At 43.6% G+C, this 17,288-nt stretch overlaps 1 protein-coding gene across 7 annotated transcripts in view; it reads right to left on the reverse strand.

Annotated features, from left to right (window-relative positions):
* LOC106584361 (nuclear factor 1 C-type) overlaps positions 1 to 17,288 on the reverse strand; it is a 124,589-nt gene that overhangs the window by 71,625 nt on the left and 35,676 nt on the right. For all 7 annotated transcript variants that reach the window (XM_014169587.3, XM_082968041.1, XM_082968040.1 and 4 more), the window contains exon 2: positions 9,864 to 10,395. In XM_014169587.3, coding sequence (XP_014025062.1) covers positions 9,864 to 10,395 — 532 coding nt within the window. The remainder of the gene's footprint in view (positions 1 to 9,863; positions 10,396 to 17,288) is intronic.

Below are 17,288 nucleotides of genomic sequence, written 5' to 3' on the forward strand. Positions count from 1 at the left end.
GGAGCCCTGCACTGCTCTGTCTGACCAGACCACAGCGCCTGGGATAGACCAGGAAGGGAGGGAGGGAGCCTAATGTTAGGTCACTTATGTCCCACCCTTCCCAGAAATTAGGGAGCATGTGAGTCTGCAGCTGGTCTGGAGCTGAAAGACAGCAATGGGAGGGTGTTAGCACCAGCAGTCTATATCAGGGTTCCCCAAACTCTGTCTTTGTCCTAGCACTACACAGCTGATTCAAATATCCAACTCATCATCAAGCTGTGTAGTGCTAGGACAAAACCCAAAATGTTCACCCAGGTGGGACCCAGGACCGAGTTTGGGAAACCCTGGTCTGTACCACCTAGACTAGAGAACACTTTGCTGCCTGCCTGACTGCCAGGCATCAGGGATGGTGAGCTCTTTGTTAGCTGTAATGTTATGAGTAACGTTATGACTGGGGTTTCAGCAGCACAGAGAGGATTTGGTCTCATAATGGTTTGGTGGGGGTGTTAAATAGCACAGAGACAGGGAATCAGAAAGCACTGTTATAACACAGAGACAGGGAATCAGAAAGCACTGTTATAACACAGAGACAGGGAATCAGAAAGCACTGTTATAACACAGAGACAGGGAATCAGAAAGCACTGTTATAACACAGAGACAGGGAATCAGAAAGCACTGTTATAACACAGAGACAGGGAATCAGAAAGCACTGTTATAACACAGAGACAAGGAATCAGAAAGCACTGTTATAACACAGAGACAGGGAATCAGAAAGCACTGTTATAACACAGAGACAGGGAATCAGAAAGCACTGTTATAACACAGAGACAGGGAATCAGAAAGCACTGTTATAACACAGAGACAGGGAATCAGAAAGCACTGTTATAACACAGAGACAGGGAATCAGAAAGCACTGTTATAACACAGAGACAGGGAATCAGAAAGCACTGTTATAACACAGAGACAGGGAATCAGAAAGCACTGTTATAACACAGAGACAGGGAATCAGAAAGCACTGTTATAACACAGAGACAGGGAATCAGAAAGCACTGTTATAACACAGAGACAAGGAATCAGAAAGCACTGTTATAACACAGAGACAGGGAATCAGAAAGCACTGTTATAACACAGAGACAGGGAATCAGAAAGCACTGTTATAACACAGAGACAGGGAATCAGAAAGCACTGTTATAACACAGAGACAGGGAATCAGAAAGCACTGTTATAACACAGAGACAGGGAATCAGAAAGCACTGTTATAACACAGAGACAGGGAATCAGAAAGCACTGTTATAACACAGAGACAGGGAATCAGAAAGCACTGTTATAACACAGAGACAGGGAATCAGAAAGCACTGTTATAACACAGAGACAGGGAATCAGAAAGCACTGTTATAACACAGAGACAGGGAATCAGAAAGCACTGTTATAACACAGAGACAGGGAATCAGAAAGCACTGTTATAACACAGAGACAAGGAATCAGAAAGCACTGTTATAACACAGAGACAGGGAATCAGAAAGCACTGTTATAACACAGAGACAGGGAATCAGAAAGCACTGTTATAACACAGAGACAGGGAATCAGAAAGCACTGTTATAACACAGAGACAGGGAATCAGAAAGCACTGTTATAACACAGAGACAGGGAATCAGAAAGCACTGTTATAACACAGAGACAGGGAATCAGAAAGCACTGTTATAACACAGAGACAGGGAATCAGAAAGCACTGTTATAACACAGAGACAGGGAATCAGAAAGCACTGTTATAACACAGAGACAGGGAATCAGAAAGCACTGTTATAACACAGAGACAAGGAATCAGAAAGCACTGTTATAACACAGAGACAGGGAATCAGAAAGCACTGTTATAACACAGAGACAGGGAATCAGAAAGCACTGTTATAACACAGAGACAGGGAATCAGAAAGCACTGTTATAACACAGAGACAGGGAATCAGAAAGCACTGTTATAACACAGAGACAGGGAATCAGAAAGCACTGTTATAACACAGAGACAGGGAATCAGAAAGCACTGTTATAACACAGAGACAGGGAATCAGAAAGCACTGTTATAACACAGAGACAGGGAATCAGAAAGCACTGTTATAACACAGAGACAGGGAATCAGAAAGCACTGTTATAACACAGAGACAGGGAATCAGAAAGCACTGTTATAACACAGAGACAGGGAATCAGAAAGCACTGTTATAACACAGAGACAAGGAATCAGAAAGCACTGTTATAACACAGAGACAGGGAATCAGAAAGCACTGTTATAGCACAGAGACAGGGAATCAGAAAGCACTGTTATAGCACAGAGACAGGGAATCAGAAAGCACTGTTATAACACAGAGACAGGGAATCAGAAAGCACTGTTATAGCACAGAGACAGGGAATCAGAAAGCACTGTTATAACACAGAGACAGGGAATCAGAAAGCACTGTTATAACACAGAGACAGGGAATCAGAAAGCACTGTTATAACACAGAGACAGGGAATCAGAAAGCACTGTTATAGCACAGAGACAGGGAATCAGAAAGCACTGTTATAACACAGAGACAGGGAATCAGAAAGCACTGTTATAACACAGAGACAGGGAATCAGAAAGCACTGTTATAACACAGAGACAGGGAATCAGAAAGCACTGTTATAGCACAGAGACAGGGAATCAGAAAGCACTGTTATAACACAGAGACAGGGAATCAGAAAGCACTGTTATAGCACAGAGACAGGGAATCAGAAAGCACTGTTATAACACAGAGACAGGGAATCAGAAAGCACTGTTATAACACAGAGACAGGGAATCAGAAAGCACTGTTATAACACAGAGACAGGGAATCAGAAAGCACTGTTATAGCACAGAGACAGGGAATCAGAAAGCACTGTTATAACACAGAGACAGGGAATCAGAAAGCACTGTTATAACACAGAGACAGGGAATCAGAAAGCACTGTTATAGCACAGAGACAGGGAATCAGAAAGCACTGTTATAACACAGAGACAGGGAATCAGAAAGCACTGTTATAGCACAGAGACAAGGAATCAGAAAGCACTGTTATAACACAGAGACAGGGAATCAGAAAGCACTGTTATAACACAGAGACAGGGAATCAGAAAGCACTGTTATAGCACAGAGACAAGGAATCAGAAAGCACTGTTTTAACACAGAGACAGGGAATCAGAAAGCACTGTTATAACACAGAGACAAGGAATCAGAAAGCACTGTTATAACACAGAGACAGGGAATCAGAAAGCACTGTTATAACACAGAGACAGGGAATCAGAAAGCACTGTTATAACACAGAGACAGGGAATCAGAAAGCACTGTTATAACACAGAGACAGGGAATCAGAAAGCACTGTTATAACACAGAGACAGGGAATCAGAAAGCACTGTTATAACACAGAGACAGGGAATCAGAAAGCACTGTTATAACACAGAGACAGGGAATCAGAAAGCACTGTTATAACACAGAGACAGGGAATCAGAAAGCACTGTTATAACACAGAGACAGGGAATCAGAAAGCACTGTTATAACACAGAGACAGGGAATCAGAAAGCACTGTTATAACACAGAGACAGGGAATCAGAAAGCATCAAAGCACTCTGCTTTAAAATGTCAAATATAATCCTCCTATCTCATTAGACTCTCCAAATATTATTGAGCTTGTTGAGAGGAATTTGTTATTGATAACTACAAATAAAACCAATTGTGATAGATAGATATACACTCTATGGTCTATATATACACCTGTTTGGGCCTAAGTTCAAATGAATTTGATCACCAGTCATCGCTAGGCCTAATATAAATGGCTCAATAATCATTGACCCAAACTTCTGAAGTATAAAGTTGAGAACCTGAAAAGCATTATCTGAAAACAGCATCTGCATTCAATTTTTTATGGACGTGTTACTAAATCCAAGTCCTCATTTAAAGATCATGATTTGAGTCCAAATGAACAGATATTGATGTATACCTAAGACCCCTTGCTGTGCTAAAATTATACTTTTATGCAAACACAAACATCTCTTTAGAAAGCCAATGAGTAACAAAAACAGCATATCTCTAATTGAGTCAGTGTTGCGTAGTGCTACTAGTAATCAGACACATTAGTATCCTTACGCCTCTGACAGTTTGCCTATCTGAGTTCTCTCACATGTCCACTGACACCTCTCCAATGCAGAGAGCCGCTCCAATACAGAGAGCCTCTCCAATACAGAGAGCCTTTCCAATACAGAGCCCAGACTCAGCACAATGCCTGCATTCTGCCAGCACACTCCCAGCCCATCGATCCACTAGATTGATTACCATAGAGCTGCAGTCTCTTTGACTTTCACCCGTGACCTCCCTCTCCTTCTCTCTCTGTGTCTGTGTGCGCGTGTGGGTGTCTGTCGTGTGGCTCAGCTGGTAGAGCATGGCGCTGGCAACGCCAGGGCTGTATGCACTCGATACTGTTAGTCGCTCTGGATAAGAGAGTCTGCTAAATGACTCAAATGCAAAAATATTAGTGTGTGTGTGTGTGTGTGTGTGTGTGTGTGTGTGTGTGTGTGTGTGTGTGTGTGTGTGTGTGTGTGTGTGTGTGTGTGTGTGTGGTGTGTGTGTGTGTGTGTGTGTGTGTGTGTGTAAGAGCCACAGTGGTAATAGTGAAGGATAGGGTTGTGAAGGTGACCACAGTGGAATCACAGCCACAAACTCCCCGCTCTACGTCATTCCATATTGACATATGCAGCCAAGCGTGGAGGGAGGGGGGGTCAGTCCCATTTTCCAGCAGAATGAAAGTGAGAGACTCCTGCCAGGATCATGCTCACCCAGGTGTTATTTCTGTCTACTGGGAATGGGAGCCCTAAGGACCACAGGTGGTAGAGAGTATATATTACTACATTTACAGTAAACAAAAGGCAAACTCATATTTGACCATGTAGACTAATGGCTTATTTAACTTTAAACATATGTGTTTGAATATTGGTAATTAACACCACTTCCCAATTGATTCATTCCTATGTTGAACCACGTAGCCTACCAATGAACGTAGCCTGGTTCAAGCCAACATCGATGTTGCTTCAATTAAATGTAAAGGCTATTTATACTTATTTTCTTTCCATATCAGTCGTACTATTGCACCTTCAAACTACTGGCAGTGATCTTTGATAATAACCAGAGGGGAAAGGCATGCAAAACATGGAGGCAGCTCACAGTACCATTTTTAGCCGTCCAAGGTGATATAATTAGCTCAAGTGTCTATGACAATCTGTTTCATTGGCTGTTAAATAACTCCAGGTGCGAGAGCAGAACACCTCCCCCTGTCGGAGGAAAACAACACTGCTAAACTTGACCCTTCGGAGGCCCGCTCCTCCTCCCATCCCCTCTAAATTTCCGTTGCCAGAGCCGCGGAGCACATTCCTCTGTGGCTGTGTTGACTGAACATGCGTGTCTGTGACTGAGCCTGAGAGAGCAGGATCTCTCTGAGTCTGAGCCTCTGCAGCAGCAGGAAGCGGCCGCCACAGTGCAGGGTGCAGATTTACAGTATGCTGCTCAACGGTCACAGAGACGACTGTACAGCGTGGTAGTTTAGTGTGTGTGACATAACAGCATAATGTTACAGTGCACACACACAATGTGTTTTTTGTGCAGTGTCGTGGCCGCAGATGGAGGAGTCTGGAGATGGGAAGGGTTCACGGGCAGCTCGAGGCAGAGAGGCTGAGCTCGGCTTCTCAGTAAGTGCTCACTTAGAACTTTGGCACTGTCTCCTCACAAGAGTGTTTTGTGAAATTGGTCAAACCACCGTACCATCTATTGTGACAATTTTTATGCTATATTGAGTTTAATAAAAAGTCTTCAAACACAAGAAAAATTCTGAATGACAGAAGACAAGTAGAACCTGTTAAAAGAGTTGGCACAGTTACATTGGGCCATCATTTTTTATTCTGCAATAAAAACTATTAACACAAATATGAGTAATAAGCCAAACAGGGGAGATTGTGTAAACACATTATTGCTGCAAATGAAACCCTGATTAACATAGAGGCAGAAAACAACAAGCTTTAACCCAGCATCATCCTTGGGGATCCAATGCATGCGGGAGTACTGCACTCTGCTCAATTAGTTAAGATACCAAAACACAGGCCAGCAAATGAGCAGGGACCAACACAGCCCAGCTGGTGTTGCTGTTTGATGGCTTAACACTGCTAACACTGCTCTCCCTGTCCAACCCAGAGATGAGATCAGGGAGGGAGGGAGGGAGGAGGTGGAGAGAGAGCTCTGATGAAGGAAGCAGAGCACAACATATCATTGGAACTGAAAGAGGGGTCTGTGCCTTTAAGAACAAATGCTGACTGGTTGCCTCTCTGGCCTCCCTCTCTCCCCCCTCCTTCCTTTCCTTTCCCTCTCTCAGCACTAGCCTCCTCCCTCCCTCCCACCCTCCCTCTTTCTTTGGTCTGAGTGAAAGTGAAAAGCTGCAGCTCCTTATCAGAGTGTTTACAGCCAGGGGTTTGTAGGCTATTAGGCAGGTCAGGTGACAGGGAGGCTGTGCTGCACCATGACCCAGACATCTCAGGGTGAAGGTTGCCTCGGGGGGGGGGGGGGGGGGGGGGGGGGGGGGGGGGGGGGTGACAGAGTTTACTGGTGGGAGGGGCCAGAGCCAGCCAGGCCAGAGGTAGATCAGTGGCAGACACACAGCCCAGCTAGTTTATTTGGTTCCATGGAAGTTGGAAGTTGTGGGAACGTATGTTTTTTGGTTCCATATAGGTTGAACGAAGCCATATGTTTCCTGAATTGTAAAACTGAAGTGAACATTTCGCCTGTTCTGGGGGAAAAAAGTTTTAGGTTGCAGGGAGGTTCTGAGAACATTTTACTCTGGTTTCTTTAAAGTTTCTTGGGAGGTTTTATTAACGCTCTGAGAACGGAAATTATAGGTCTTGGAATAACTTCCTTAAAACTTTCACTGAATGTTTCATTAAGACTTTTAATAACACCGCCAGCTCAGTTTTTATTTTAGTTTTTATTTAGTTTTTTACTCTAAACACAGATAGGACACATGGAAATTCATTTCCTCAGGCATTAATCATGCAAAAATATTTATTTTTGATTGTGGCATGGCATCAGTGAGATTTGAACATATAATATTTTGCTCTCTATCGATGGAATTAGTCCAATGCATCACCAGGATGGAGCTAGCATGACATGTTTTTTGCGCATACAAAGCTGTTCATTTTAGTCTATTCAAACAGACCCCATTTCAAAGGAAACAAGCACTCATTAAGATCAGGTGTGGCCAATTGCTGGGTGTGGCCAACACACGTGAACAAATGCAACAAGATAAAGGATAGAGCGAGTTTTGTTGATGCTGAGAACGGAATGAATATGTTTTTAAATAACATTCTTAGAACGTTCTCTTAACGTTACTAAAGTTTTTCTGGAAAGTTTTCTTAACATTCTCAGAACAATTTGAGAACATTACTCTAAATAGAACCATGAGGAAACCTGTAGGAAACTGGTTTCCTAACCAGTTGACGAACGTTCCTAGTACATTACGAAAATTGAAATTAAATGTAACCACGTTTTCACTTTTAGGCAACGTTCTGTTAAGGTAATGAAATAAAGTTTCATTGAAATAAAGTTTTTTTGTCAACTTCCGTAAATGTGCTGAGAATGTTCCAAAGCCAAGCAACTATCCTGCACCATTCTCAGAAAGTTGTGTTTGCAAACTAACCATAGGTTAACCACGCTCTCACCAAGCTCTAAGAAGCTCTGGTCTCATAACATTATGTGCTAGCTGGGAGCTCACAGCTGAGGACAGAAATAATTTCCAGCACTAGCTCAGCTATCAGGCTTCCATCTCTTCTCCCTCTCTCTGCCATCTTCCTTTTTCCGTTCACCTCAGGAACAGACATATTTATTCGATCTAAACAAATACAGCAGATTTTTTACCTTTATTTAACTAGGCAAGTCAGTTAAGAACAAATGTTTATTTACAATGATAGCCTACCGGGAAACAGTGAGTTAACTGCTTTGTTCTGGGGCAGATTGACCAGCACAGAAAGGGGCAGAGGCAGATTGACCTGAGACTGACTAGCACAGAAAGGATTTCAGCTTTAGGCCTATCATATTAAGAGTCAAACGTGGACAAAATCCTAAATAAAATATGTTAATAATTAAGAAGAAAATAAACTAAGCTAACAAGCTTGAAAAGTCTTGTAAAAAAATTATTCAGCTAAGAATATATAGCAAAATTAAAGCAATTACTGATAATGTAACACAACACACACATAGACAAAACAATCACACCAGGACAGCGTGCATAGCAGGGAACCCCCACAGGGTGGGCTCGGCTGTATGGGGGAGTTCTGTACTGTACAGTACTGTATGTATATTGCAGGATGATATTGCTGGTGACATGATAGAAGGTGATGAATGAGAGCGTCCGTAGCTGCAGAGGGATGGTAGAGAAGCCGGTGTGTGAATCTGAGCTGTGTGATCGCCGTCTGACAGGCTGTGTGGAGACACACACACACACACACACACACCCATCACCCCCTCAGGCTCACTCTCGATCATCTTGACACACTGACCGCTCAGATGCCCACATAAACACACACTCCACTGCTCCCACACCACACACCACACACACACACACACACACACACACACACACACACACACACACACACACACACACACACACACACACACACACACACACACACACACACACACACACACACACACACACACACACAACCAGGCCATAGAGAAGACCCTGTCTGTCTGCTCTGCTCACACACAGAGGGGCTGAGGAGGGTCTTCTGCAGTGCTGATTCCCTGCATTCAGTATATCGTACAGCAAAATGATTATTTTACCTGCATATGGAGCCAATTGCTTCCCATAACATTTCAAAACTGTTTGCATTGTAACATAGGCTGACAGTAGCAGATTATTTCTTTTTTATGATCATAATTTTATTTGATGACAGGCGTTGCTCCTGCCTGCCACTAAAGAGGTCTAATAGAACAGCCTATTTGCTTAATAGTGGGCGCACAGGCTCATTGTGTGTCTATCCTACTGGTTACCTGGCAGGCTGGTTGAGACCTATGGCAGGGGCCAGGGAAGGGCTGTCTCCTCTGATGGGACAGCTCCTCCTTGGCCTCTGCCATGGGTCCCAACCAGCCTGCCAGGTCACCCCACTCTGAGCCAAGTAGCAGAGAGGATGCAGAGAGTGGCCCTGGCTGCTGGCTCTAGCCCTGAGAGGCACCCTGCTTGCCTGTCTGTGCATCAACTGGTGCCCAGCTTTCCCCTCTAACTACCAGGCTACACCCTTTTATTAAACACTGTACATTTTAACACATCTCTGAGGCTGGCGTTCGAAATCCATGCTCATTTAAAATGATTTACACTGTCAGGACTTGGCTCCAGTTCATTTCTCTCTTTCTACTTTCTTCTCTCTCTCTCTCTCTCGCTAACTATCTGTCTCTCTCGCTCTCTCGGGGCAGCAGGTAGCTTAGTGGTTAAGATCGCTGGGCCAGTAATTGAAATGTTTCTGGTTCAAATCCCTGAGCTGGCAAGGTGCTAAAATGTGCTGTTCTGCCCTTGAGCAAGGCAGTTAACCCCCATTCAGACAATCCCCCGCACCTCTCTGATTCAGAGGGGGTGGGTTAAATGCACAAGACACTATTCAGTTGAATGCATTCAGTTGTACAACCGACTAGGTATCCCCTCGCTCTCTCAAGACCAACCTCTACAGCGCTGTGTGACTCAGTAAAGTGGTTGTTCAAAAGATCCTCCTCTGAGCCACAGCATCTATGTAGACTTCCTCCACTGACATGACACTGATGCACAAGGAACCTTTGATAAAACACTAGCGAGAATGTGAGTGCAGTGCAGTACCTCTCTCCTGTACGAAGTAGGCCAGGTAGAGGTCCAGCTCCTTGACCGAGACGCTGATGTGGTGTGGCTGGACACAGAGGATGGGGTTGTTGCACGGCCCTGCCTTGACCAGGCGCTCTCCGTCCGTGCTCTCCAGCGGGATGCCCTTGAACAGGATGACCATGACCAGGTCCAGCCTCCATACCTTGTCGGCCTGACGCAGGCAGTCGATCCTCCTCATCTTGCCCTTCTGGTCTGGGTTAGAGAGGACGCAGCAGGGGGGCTTCTTCCCCGTGATGGACAGCACAAAGTCCTCGCGGCACTCAGGCCGGATGTCCTTGCGCAGTTTGGCCAGCAGACGCGACGCCCACTTCTGCTTGACCTCGGGCTTCTCTCCCAGCAGCTCGTCCTTCACTGCCCGCTCTTCGTCCTTAGTCATCCTCTTCTCGTGCTTCTTGAAGTACTTGCGTTTGCGCGCCTGCAGGTTGAACCAGGTGTAGGCGAAGGCACGCACATGCGGCAGAAGGGCCTCGATGAACGGATGAAACTCATCCTGGATAAGTGGACAAGAAGAAAGGGGTAAGTACTACTTTCTACATAAATGTACCAGAAGCGACCATGCTGTATGAACCGCAACCTATAACAGTGTATACAGTACATGTGTATGGAACCAATTACTGTAAATAAAGAAAAGTTCAGCCATAGTGGTTCTTTGTCTCCATGCTCAGTGGAACACCACCACCAACAGTAATCATTTATTCAATTATGTTTTGTTGATTATTTGCCTTCTTTTGGTCAGATTTTCAACAACCAAAATATACATCTGTATGCCTTTGGGGCACCTCACAAGCCACAGTTGCTTTGCTGTTTAGCCCACAACGATTGAGCAATGTTCGCTTGGTATCTCTAATTACTTCCATATTTTCATTGAGCAAAAATCCCATATACACCATCCTGCCCTATAAAAGGAATTCAGAGATAATTTGCACATATAACACACAAAAGATATAGTCTAAAATATAGGCACGGTGCCTACGTGCATGTGTTTGCGTGTCTGCAGGTTTAGCCAAACAATGGATAGACTAAGGTTTGTTTATGGGCACATCATAGGCTATAAATGCATGCATATGTATGTATGTGTTTGTTGTTGCTCATGAAGGCCCATTCATTGAGTGATTGTGTGCAAAGTGGTCATCCATCCAAATGTAATAAAATGTCATTTGCACATACAAGCAGAGTTAAAGATTTATTGCGAGTACAGTGCTCAAATCTGTACAACCCACTTCTCATGCTGCCCTTTAGGTTTTGTGTATTTGCCCTGGTGTCCATGAGGTTTAACCCTTTGTGGAATACTGGTGTCACAATATCAACTCTCCAGTGATCATCATCTCTTTCAATTAACTGTAACATTCCAAAATAGAACATTGTAGGATCTCCTTCCCGAAAGGCTTAACGTGTTGGTTAATGGCGTCTCTATGGGCTTCTTGGTGTCCACGCAGAGAGGTTGGAGTGGAGTGGAGTGTGAAGGTGCTTCAGAGAGCCCATACAGGCCCTAGGAGCCGGCCCAGGGAGCGTAATTGGACATGACTGTGTTACACTGCAGATCTCATGCAGTAAACAGTCTGCAGTACTGCTCTCAGCAGCACAACATTTTAAATGCTACCAGCTTTCTCAACCATGGCATCCTGCTCTGAGCAGACAACATCGGTTTCAGATATATCTTTTTTTTTTAAAGCATTCCTCCCATACCAACATTACATCTGATCCAGGGATGGCTAGTGTATTATTTTACTACTGTTTGCATTAAATATAAGATGCATCATGTCCTTGAGGGCATTCTGTATAATAAGGTTAATGCTTTTTGAAGTTTAATCGTAATAAAGCGTCTGTGGTGGCAGAGACAGCATCCTTTATTTCACGTTTATTTAGTCTGGCTTCACTGTGTTCCTATTCAGCACAGTTATAAAATAAATATATTCAAAGCAGAGACTCCACTGAGAAGAGGAAACCAGTTTTATACATCCTATTTTAAACAGTAACAGCAGGACAAATTGTGTTTTCCTGTCCGCTTCACTTATGTCAACTTTATATCTGAACAGGGTTCAAAGAAAACAGTCAGCTGTAATTTCGGGGTTCAGAGTCCTTTGTGTTGGCCTGCTGAATGCACAGCGCACATACACAAGTATGTACAATCAGGGCCGGAAGAGGGATCATGGAGAAGAGATAGAGTTACTGTGTAAATGTTCCAAAGCTAACAAGTAGAGCAGAGAGAAACTCTCGTGATAGAAACCAGAGGCCTGGAAACCAGACAGACAATCTGGGGCTTTATGAATTTCCAAAAAGAGAAGGCAATTCAACACTGCCACGGGTACAACAATCTCACAGTGTGTCTATTTAACGGTTACATAACGTTTGGTTTTTGTAGAGAACGTTTACAGCAGAGCTGCAGCTCTCCAGTCAAGATGAAGAGAGGTTAGCTTCCATTTCAGGCATTCATAATCATATGTGTTTTAGCCAAATGATAACACCACAAAACGTTTAGGGGGGGAAAGACTCAAGATATTGTAACAATTTGAGTACAAGGCCAAGTCCATTTTCAATGTGTGGTATACTTCTCAATTGGGTGCCTATTTTGCCTATTTGTGTCTAGCCCACACAGACAAGACTCCTGACCATGGATGTTCCCCTGCCTGGCTCATGGATAGAGTTCCTCTCATTAAACACATTGAGCTGGAATATGAACACTAACCACCCCTGCAGCAAAAGTAAACACTAATATACTTTCATTGAGGTTAGTTCCTATTTTTGAAATATTTCCATGACATTTAGAGTGAACTCCAAACGTGCATTTCTGGACTTTAGGGCATGTCCCTCTTTTCCACTTATCCCTGCCTCCCTTTTATGAGGTCCTTATGTTTTCATAGCTCCCTCCATCCACATACCCCCTAGCTACAGGATCCGTCTGTGCAAACTACACTTTTACAGGCCCCTAATGGTAGCCTCTAGCCACACAAACCTGTCCTTCTTTCACCTGTACCCTACCGTCTCTCTGTCCCAACCCCACAGCAATACAGGACAGTTTCTTAACTGTACAGGTGAATAGAGGTCTGAGACCATCATTTAAAAGTACCCATTAACCTAGCGGTGAAACTAGTGTTGCCTTATCGAACGTTAAGGTTGTGAACGTTATTTATGATAAGGGTTACTTACATGGAGAAAATCGGACCTCCCTGAAATTTAAATGGATGGCCCTCCCCCTAAACCATCCCTGAACACGTGAAAAAAATGAAGAGTGACCCTCACCTATGCCCAAAATAACAACTAAAAGAAAGTGGATAGCAGAGAACATGTCTATACCGTTTACCATCACTTCTTGGACAGACCAGAGCCTTAGATATGCCGTTTTAAAAACAGTTTTTCGTCCTGTACGCATTACATGGCAACACAGGAATTTTGATAGTGTACAGGGCTGCGGGCCAGAAGGTTGTGGGTTCGCAGACCACTGTGGACAAGAGTAAGGGTGGAAAGATATCCTTTATAGTAAAAGCATTGCATTAGTCTATCATCGTATTTCATGCAATTCTGTGTCATTTGACATATTAGCAGAATCTTTTTTAATACCACACAAATGACAGAAATGACATGCTAAGAATGGACAGAGAGATAGGTCCATGTGTTCATCTCATCATATTTCTCCAATGCCAAATCAGTGTGACATGTTTGCATCGATACTCTCCTTGTTTGCAAATAATTACATCTGAGATGTCATAAGGAATCTGAGCATGTTACTTTCAAAGGTTAGGCCTACCTTTCCACCCCAGACAGATTAAGCCTACTGATGCAGAAGAGTTTAAGCTTTAACTGCTGGCTACTCTTCTTCCGTGGCTTAACCCAGCTAGTGTGGGTAACAAGTGTTTCCCTAAATGCTGTCTGGGTTTAAACATCTTCTACACAGAAAGTGAATAGCTCAATTCCTAGTGACAGAATTAGATTACTTCCAAAGCAAAGTCAATTTTTGTCTCCTCGGCTATAGAAGGTTGTAGCTCAGCCGCTGAATGTCAAAGAAACGAAAACAATGATATCCCCTTATGCACCAGAGTCACATCTTTCCCGGGTATTTTACAGCTTGTTTCTAGCATACAGCATCGCAGACCTAAGCGCTATTATAGATAACTTTATATAACCAATCCTTATATTCTTCTAAATCTTAAACTAACAATGAGTAGGCCTGTGCTTTTTGCCATTTTCTGTAATTAAATGTAAGCCTATGGCATGCAAACCTTCTCATACGCTCTCAATTCCAGTTTTGGTTTTAACTTAACAGCCTTCACTGACACAGAGGTAGGTTATTTAAAGAGTGCATGGTGGGTGGAGGAATTGACAGACAAATCAATGGGTATAGCAGCCTATAGCCTAATTTTGTCTGTAAAACAGGTAGGCCTACCTCTTATTTCTTAAATAGGAAGACATATGCTCTAATACAAAGCCCTCCTGTTGTTAGTAAAGTCTAATTAAAAATGAGTACGGTGAAAATCAATTATGCCTACTGGAATGTGCCTACTTTCAGCACCATGAGCTGTCCATTTCCCATTGATTGTGCCGCGGCTGCTGCTTCAAGTTTCAGCACCACAATGTAAGTTATTCGAAACTGGCTTATTGTGAGGTCAATAACTCTGATAAATACATAATGGGCAAGAAATATATTGTTTTTAATAAAATCTATTATAGTAGTAGCAAACTATCAAAGTTTACCTCCGGTCCTCCTCATCTTTGCGCTATCCTTCTCAAACTGAACTGAACATAGGCTATAACAGGGATCATCAACTAGATTCAGTCGTGGGCCGATTTAATCTTGAGCGGATGGTCGGGGGCCAAATTCGGACTTGGGCCGCCAGTTGGGGAACCCTGGGGCTATAGGCTAGTCCGCGCGCAAGATAATGCATTTTTGGACTAGGCCTATCCCCTAAAAATAGGCACACTTAATATTGCATGCCCAGCGTTGAATCAGAGATCAGGGGCGGCATCGGACACACATCGATATATAGCCTAATAAGCATCTAATTCTACCACACTGAGAAATATAGACATTTCATCAATTACAAATTACATGACCCTCCCCTGGACTAGATTTAAAAAATACTAAACCCTCCCCTTCACTGAAAAAGCATGACCCTCCCCCATTTTCCTCCAGTTAACCATTCTATAAATGTTGATCCATCCATAACTACAGAATTAAAGACGAGAATGAAAAAGCTGTGCAGGGTAAAGGAGTTAAGGGAAGGAGTTGAGAAGCGGACCCTCTCTCTCCTTTCCATATTAGGCACCGACCCGCTCCAATGGAATGCTCTGGTTTTTCTACAATCAAAATCAAAAGGTTGCCTTGACTTCAGATTTGTTTACACTCTGACGATGAGAATGTTATTGATAAACAGAGGTGATGAATGAGTTCCCATATGGCAGACCGACTGCAGATCTTTGATCAGAGCCTGGGTCTGAAGGCAGCTCAGCTTAGAACAGAGGCCTGTTGAGATATCTGTCCTGTGCACCTATCAGTTTGGCCATTCAATAGTATATACTGGTGGCTACTGACTGGAGTCAGAGTAGCCAGAAATAACCTGAGTCCAGAGCCCTGCTCACAGAGGAAAGACATGACCATCACAGCTGTGTTTGTGCAGTAATTGAATCATTTTGTTTTTGCAGAGCCCAGGGAGATGTGTTTTTATTCCTGCTCGTTGCTCGGATACCATTTTTATTATGTCTTAAACAGAGAATGTAATTTCTTTGCAAATCCTTTTCCGAGGAGACAGGAATCGGAGCGGGGGTTGGTCTTTCTAGCGAATGAGAGAATGGTGGAGTTGTGGTCAGATGCACAATGTTGCCATGGTCACACTTTGTGCCAAGCACGTGTCACAACTCAAGCAAAGAAGGAGGGGGGAAAGTATTCTTACAGTTGATGAAATAACACATCTAAGCTGTGGAACTTTCAAATTACTTCTACAGAATCTACCACCTTTGTCATCAGGAAAGTTGGTATAGCCTTACCCTATTTTGTATTGTGAATATTGTAGGTACGGTATTATTTATTATTTTATTTGATATATTTCACCTTTATTTAATCAGGTAGGCTAGTTGAGAACAAGTTCTCATTTAAAATTGGGACCTGGCCAAGATAAAGCAAAGCCGTTCGACACATACAACAACACAGAGTTACACATGGAGTAAAACAAACATACAGTCAATAATACAGTAGAACAAAAGAAAACAAAAAGTCTATATACAGTGAGTGCAAATGAGGTAAGTTAAGGCAATAAATAGGCCATGGTGGCGAAGTAATTACAATATAGCAATTAAAACACTGGAATGGTAGATGTGCAGAAGATGAATGTGCAAGTAGTGATACTGGGGTGCAAAGGAGCAAGATAAATACATAAATACAGTATGGGGATGTGGTAGGTAGTTGGATGGGCTATTTACAGATTGGCGATGTACAGGTGCAGTGATCTGTGAGCTGCTCTGACAGCTGGTGCTTACAGCTAGTGAGGGAGATATGAGTCTCCAGCTTCAGTGATTTTTGCAGTTCGTTCCAGTCATTGGCAGCAGAGAACTGGAAGGAAAGACGACCAAAGGAGGAATTGGCTTTGGGGGTGACCAGTGAGATATACCTGCTGGAGCGCGCGCTACGAGTGGGTGCTGCTATGGTGACCAGTGAGCTGAGATAAGGCGGGGCTTTACCTAGCAGAGACTTGTAGATAAGCTGTAGCCAGTGGGTTTGTCGATGAGTATGAAGCGAGGGCCTACCAACGAGAGCGTACAGGCCGCAATGGTGGGTAGTGTATGGGGCTTTGGTGACAAAACGGATGGCACTGTGATAGACTGCATCCAGTTTGTTGAGTAGAGTGTTGGAGGCTATTTTATAGATGACATCACCGAAGTCGAGGATCGGTAGGATGGTCAGTTTTACGAGGGTGTGTTTGGCAGCATGAGTGAAGGATGCTTTGTTGCGATATAGGAAGCCGATTTTAGATTTAATTTTGGATTGGAGATGCTTAATGTGAGTCGAAGGAGAGTTTACAGTCTAACCAGACACCTAGGTATTTGTAGTTGTCCACGTATTCTAAGTCAGAGCCGTCCAGAGTAGTGATGCTGGACAGGCGAGCAGGTGCGGGCAGTGATCAATTGAATAGCATGCATTTAGTTTTACCTGCGTTTAAGAGCAGTTGGAGGCCACGGAAGGAGAGTTGTATGGCATTGAAGCTCGTCTGGAGGTTAGTTAACACAGTGTCCAAAGAGGGGCCAGAAGTATACAGAATGGTGTCGTCTACGTAGAGGTGGATCAGAGAATCACCAGCAGCAAGAGCAACATCATTGATGTATACAGAGAAGAGAGTCGGCCCGAGAATTGAGCCCTGTGGCACACCCATAGAGACTGCCAGAGGTCCGGACAAC

The sequence above is a fragment of the Salmo salar genome, chromosome 23 (genome assembly GCF_965601325.2).
Source record: "Salmo salar chromosome 23, fSalSal1, whole genome shotgun sequence".
Lineage (NCBI taxonomy): Eukaryota > Metazoa > Chordata > Actinopteri > Salmoniformes > Salmonidae > Salmo > Salmo salar.